Source organism: Salminus brasiliensis, chromosome 5, assembly GCF_030463535.1.
Source record: "Salminus brasiliensis chromosome 5, fSalBra1.hap2, whole genome shotgun sequence".
In the NCBI taxonomy this organism is placed as follows: domain Eukaryota; kingdom Metazoa; phylum Chordata; class Actinopteri; order Characiformes; family Bryconidae; genus Salminus; species Salminus brasiliensis.
This window is the reverse complement of record NC_132882.1, coordinates 46,490,368-46,496,367: the sequence shown is the minus strand read 5'-3', so window position 1 is coordinate 46,496,367 and position 6,000 is coordinate 46,490,368. Positions and strand designations below refer to the sequence as shown.

The 6,000-nt window shown below is 51.6% G+C and overlaps 1 protein-coding gene across 2 annotated transcripts in view; it reads left to right on the top strand.

The window, feature by feature from the left end:
• The window catches only part of col14a1a (collagen, type XIV, alpha 1a), a 63,121-nt gene that overhangs the window by 45,080 nt on the left and 12,041 nt on the right, over positions 1-6,000 (top strand). For both annotated transcript variants that reach the window (XM_072680671.1, XM_072680672.1), the window contains exons 29-35: positions 1-98; positions 226-264; positions 1,451-1,589; positions 2,802-2,944; positions 3,248-3,357; positions 4,965-5,123; positions 5,540-5,617. The exon at positions 1-98 is cut by the window's left edge and continues 67 nt beyond it. In XM_072680671.1, coding sequence (XP_072536772.1) covers positions 1-98; positions 226-264; positions 1,451-1,589; positions 2,802-2,944; positions 3,248-3,357; positions 4,965-5,123; positions 5,540-5,617 — 766 coding nt within the window. The remainder of the gene's footprint in view (positions 99-225; positions 265-1,450; positions 1,590-2,801; positions 2,945-3,247; positions 3,358-4,964; positions 5,124-5,539; positions 5,618-6,000) is intronic.

The following is a 6,000-nucleotide window of genomic DNA, read 5'->3' as shown; positions in this document are numbered from 1 at the left end:
ACCCAGCGAGAGACACGTCTTCTTCGTGGACGATCTGGATGCTGTGAAGAAAATCGAGGAGCAGCTCATAACGTTTGTGTGTGAGGCGGCGACAGCCAGTGAGTCGAGCTCCACCCTGACCTGATTTCACTGCTGTAGAAACACCTGAATTTATTCACTGGCTGATCTGATACTGATCATTATTTGTTATTGATTTGATGTGTAACCTGATCTGTTTGTCTCCAGCCTGTCCCTCCCTACTGATGAGTGGGAACGCCCTGGCAGGTGAGAAGACACACACACACACACACACACACACACACTGTCTGCTTATTTCTCGAGAGTTCGGTTCACGGCGGAGTGACTGATACAGGCACCGATATTAAAGAAGGAATATTAAACCCTGTTCTGGTAATACCGCGCTGTAGCTGTGGCTGTGGCTGTAGCTGTAGCTGTAGCTGTGGCTGTGGCTGTGGCTGTGGCTGTAGCTGTAGCTGTGGCTGTGGCTGTGGCTGTGGCTGTGGCTGTAGCTGTGGCTGTGGCTGTGGCTGTGGCTGTGGCTGTAGCTGTGGCTGTGGCTGTGGCTGTGGCTGTGGCTGTGGCTGTAGCTATGGCTGTGGCTGTGGCTGTGGCTGTGGCTGTAGCTGTGGCTGTGGCTGTGGCTGTAGCTGTAGCTGTAGCTGTGGCTGTGGCTGTGGCTGTGGCTGTGGCTGTGGCTGTAGCTATGGCTGTGGCTGTGGCTGTGGCTGTAGCTGTAGCTGTAGCTGTATGTAATGGATTATCTGGCTGCATGTAAAGTAGCTACTGTCCCCAGTCTGATATGACTGTTAGTTCTCATTCTCAGCTCAGCTCAGGATTTACTCTGGTGTTGCTCTGCTGTTACTCTGGTGGTACTCTGGTGTTGCTCTGCTGTTGCTCTGGTGTTGCTCTACTGTTACTCTGCTGTTGCTCTGCTGTTACTCTGGTGTTGCTCTGCTGTTACTCTGGTGTTGCTCTGCTGTTGCTCTGGTGTTACTCTGCTGTTACTCTGGTGTTGCTCTGGTGTTGCTCTGCTGTTGCTCTGCTGTTACTCTGGTGTTACTCTGGTGTTGCTCTGGTGTTACTCTGGTGTTGCTCTGCTGTTGCTCTGCTGTTACTCTGCTGTTACTCTGGTGTTGCTCTGCTGTTGCTCTGCTGTTACTCTGCTGTTACTCTGGTGTTACTCTGCTGTTGCTCTGCTGTTACTCTGGTGTTACTCTGCTGTTACTCTGCTGTTACTCTGGTGTTACTCTGCTGTTACTCTGGTGTTGCTCTGGTGTTGCTCTGCTGTTGCTCTGCTGTTACTCTGGTGTTACTCTGGTGTTGCTCTGGTGTTACTCTGGTGTTGCTCTGCTGTTGCTCTGCTGTTACTCTGCTGTTACTCTGGTGTTACTCTGCTGTTGCTCTGCTGTTACTCTGCTGTTACTCTGCTGTTACTCTGACGTTGCTGCAGGGTTCCGGATGATGGAGATGTTCGGGCTGGTGGAGAAACAGTACAGTAATGTTGAAGGAGTTTCTTTGGAGCCTGGAACCTTCAACAGCTTCCCCTGTTACAGACTGCACACAGACGCCCTCGTCTCACAGCCCACCAGGTACACCTGTGTGTGTGTGTGTGTGTGTGTGTGTGTATGTTTTCCTACATTTTCAGCTCATAAATGTTCTGTTAGACCTACAGGAGAAATACAGGAGTAACCCATAGAACAACAGAACACTCCTCACTGCCTCACTGCCTCACTGCCTCCCACGCTAACCTGACAGGCTAGTTTCACAGCGTAGCCTCTGGGGCTATCGTTATTGCTGTTCTAGCGATATTGCTGCTGGACGGAGGCTGGTCAGAGTGCAGTGTTGGTCATTCTTCAGTTCCAGATGGAGTCCAGCAGAAATTGAACAGGTTTTGCCTCCAGCAGAAAGAGTTAGCGTCCAAACAGGCTGACAGCCGCCTGCAGAGCTCTAACACAACACACCCGCTCGCTGCCTCAGAGGTGAAGGGAATTGTGGGCCATGCTGATTTGTTTTGGTCCCGATGGCTCTGACAGATCCTCCCTTCGCTCCTCTGAGGGACAATATTTAGATTAGGCTTCTCTCAGGCCTCAGAGGGAGCTCTGTTATTACAGTGGAGGGTCCCTCTCTGAGCCTGTCTCGCCACACAGCCGCTCTGTAAACACCATCCAGGCTGATGGGGGTTTACCACGGCAGTCTTGGTCATTAGCAGCCAGGCTAAAACGTGCCTTCAGAGCAGAAACAGAGAACCATAGACCTCTCAGTTACGCTGAGCACGTTCTCAACGTTTCAGCCCTTAAAGGGAAACTCCGACCAAAACAGAAAACTGCACCCATCACTTCACCTGTAGTTCACATGTTCTCCTCCTGCTGCACTTACGGTACAGACGTACGGTGGTTGGGCTGCAGTCGAGTGGGGGTTCGAGACGTACGGTGGTTGGGCTGCAGTCGAGTGGGGGTTCGAGACGTACGGTGGTTGGGCTGCAGTCGAGTGGGGGTTCGAGACGTACGGTGGTAGGGCCACAGTAGAGTGGGGGTTCGAGTCGTACTGTGGTCGGGCTGCACTAGAGTTGGGGTTCGAGTCGTACTGTGGTACTGCTGAGTCTCTATGGCAACAGTTTCTGCTTTAAAGACTAAAGTCCCCTTCAGATGATACAACTCGTAGGTGGGAGGAGCTTCTGAAAAACTACAGCTGCTTTGAAATGGGGCTTTTTCCCCCTCTTCAATTCAGGATTTCACAAATCATTTAATTATAGTCAAAGTGATGGAGCTGATCCTCTGCTCTGTTGATATGTGTGTTTGTAGGTTTCTGCACCCGGAGGGTCTCCCCTCAGACTACACCATCTCCGTGCTCTTCCGCCTCCTGCCTGAAACCCCTCAGGAGCCCTTTGCATTGTGGGAAATTCTTAACAAAGACAATGAACCCCTAGTGGGCATCATCCTGGACAGTGAGTATTGCCTAAGACAGCCCCGTCCCCTTCTTTATTTAGGTAATGCAGCGGTATGGCTAACTAGCGTTAGCATTATGTAAACAAAGATTCTAACAGGTGACGGTTTAGGGGCGTTTCTTCTTCATTAGCCCTGAATCTGAAACATCCTCCAAAGCACAGAAACCAGATGTGCTGTGAACACACACAAACTGCAACCTGAGCACTTACAAAAGGGGGCGCTACAGTGAGAGTCATGACAGGGCAGGCTGTCTCAAACTGACAGAACACAGTCACACACTCTGCTTCCATTTCTCTGATCAGATGCCGCAAAAACTCTGACCTTTTTTAACTACGACTATAAGGAAGATTTCCAGACTGTGACGTTTGAGGGGCCGGAGATCAGGAGGATCTTCTACGGCAGTTTTCACAAGGTCAGTCTCTCTGTCTCCCTTTAATACAGTAAGTAACACGAATCATATCACTTCATCATTAATTCATTCTTTTGGTTCGAGTCATACTGTGGTCGGGCTGCAGTAGAGTGGGGGTTCGAGTCATACGGTGGTTGGGCTGCAGTAGAGTGGGGGTTCGAGTCATACTGTGGTCGGGCTGCAGTAGAGTGGGGGTTTGAGTCGTACTGTGGTCGGGCTGCAGTAGAGTGGGGGTTCGAGTCGTACTGTGGTCGGGCTGCAGTAGAGTGGGGGTTTGAGTCGTACTGTGGTCGGGCTGCAGTAGAGTGGGGGTTCGAGTCGTACTGTGGTCGGGCTGCAGTAGAGTGGGGGTTCGAGTCATACTGTGGTCGGGCTGCAGTAGAGTGGGGGTTCGAGACGTACGGTGGTTGGGCTGCAGTAGAGTGGGGGTTCGAGTCATACTGTGGTCGGGCTGCAGTTGAACAGGGGTTCGAGTCATACGGTGGTTGGGCTGCAGTAGAGTGGGGGTTCGAGTCATACGGTGGTTGGGCTGCAGTAGAGTGGGGGTTCGAGTCATACTGTGGTCGGGCTGCAGTAGAGTGGGGGTTCGAGTCGTACTGTGGTCGGGCTGCAGTAGAGTGGGGGTTCGAGTCGTACTGTGGTCGGGCTGCAGTAGAGTGGGGGTTTGAGTCATACGGTGGTCGGGCTGCAGTAGAGTGGGGGTTCGAGTCGTACTGTGGTCGGGCTGCAGTAGAACAGGGGTTCGAGTCGTATGGTGGTTGAGTGTAGAGTCGCCTGGTGGTGATTCTGTATTCTGACAGTGAAGCACGGCTCAGTTTCAGAACCGATAATTAGAACCATGTTGTTCCGCCACGGCGCCGGGGAGCTCGGTTCCTCTCACCGCAGCTGAAAGCGATTTCCGCAGTGTGAACGCTCTCGCACGGCAGGAGGGGAGCAGGAGGGAGTGCGGCAGCACAACGTGCTGTTATTACAGCTGGATGAATACGCCAGCTTGGAGGAGATTCTGATCCCGCAATAGAACCGTCTGCGGGTCCTCTTCATGCAGCTCCACGGCGCTGGATCACAGTGTGTGCAGTCTGGCTCGGCTCATCGGTTGTTGGTTGTTTCTCAACACACACACACACACACAGTCTGCACAGTGTTGAAGGCGTGTGGGGGGGTGTGCTGACTCAGTGTTCTGCAGAAACATCTAATATCTAGTACGTACTGGAGGTGATACAGTGACAGTGCAGGTTGTGTTTCGACAGGTAACCTGATGTGATCAGTGTGTGAGTGGCTCACTTTCATAAACCCCCACCTGCGACCTGTAATTCCACTAGTGGCTACTTTTTCAGATTTTCTCTGGCAATCCTGCGGGGGAAACAACTAGGAAGTCGGACAGACGGAAAAAGGTGTTTCTGGTTGCCTTAGCAACGCTGCAACTCAAATTGTTGTTGAGCTGTTAAATACAGTTTAGCCCCTCCCATTCACCCGGAAGTTATAGGAAGTGTTTGAACTCTGAATGAGACACAATGCTGGGCAGCCGTGGAGGCGTGGAGCTCGGGGAGATGAGGAGTCATAAGGACATATTCAGAGTTGAAGGATCATCAATGTGTTTGTTTTCCATGCAGCTCCATGTGGTGGTCAGCAAGACCTCAGCGAGGGTGGTGATCAACTGTAAGACGGTGGGAGAGAAGCCCATCAGTGCTGCGGGGAATATCACCATAGACGGCGTGGAGGTTCTGGGCCGGATGGTGCGATCCCGTGGGACGAGAGACAGCTCCGCTCCAGTAAGACTCTGCTCTCTGTCTCAACACTTCATTCAGATTAAGCTGCAGAACTCTGGAGGAGGGTTACAGGGAAGATCATGACTGTTTGCAGAAGACCCCCCACAGCTTACACAACATACACACAGCAAGAGCAACCATACCCAGGACCCAGCGCACTGACGGGACGACGCAGTTTGCCCCTAAGTTTTCCCCTAATGGTGGAAAACAGTACTGTCTGTGTGTGGGTACGAGCGATCCAGCAGTGCTGTAGATGTGGGAGACTGAATAATTCATAGTGGAGACGGGATAATGTGTGTGTACAGTGATGTGTGTCCTCAGGAATGTCGAATTGTGTCTCTATAGAGCTCTGAAGCTGTTACTGTACTGGCTTATGTGTGTGTGTCTGTGTGTGTCTGTGTGTGTGTCTGTGTCCACAGTTCCAGCTGCAGATGTTTGATATTGTGTGCAGCACCTCGTGGGCCGGGAGGGATCAGTGCTGCGAGCTTCCAGGCCTGGTAAGAGTGAGCTGATTACTCTGTCACCCTTCTACAGGACAGCGCTTCATCAGAGTGTCCATCCAACCAGCTAATAAACACCAGACCCTCTCACACACACACACACACACACACACACAGCCAACAGTTACCAAACCCACAGAAAACGATCTCCCGCAGCAGAATCACCACCTTCACACTGAGGTCAGTTCTGTTGGACAGCCTCTGAGAGGACAGTAAACCACAGACCAGAGCAAATGCATAAATAAATGCTATCATAGCTGAATGCAATCAAATCCTCACAGCAATGATCCTCCAAAATCTACTGCAAAATCCTTCTTTCCTGGACAGCAGAGACAGGATAAACTGGGTTGTGGTGCTGATGGTACTGCTTCACTCTCAGA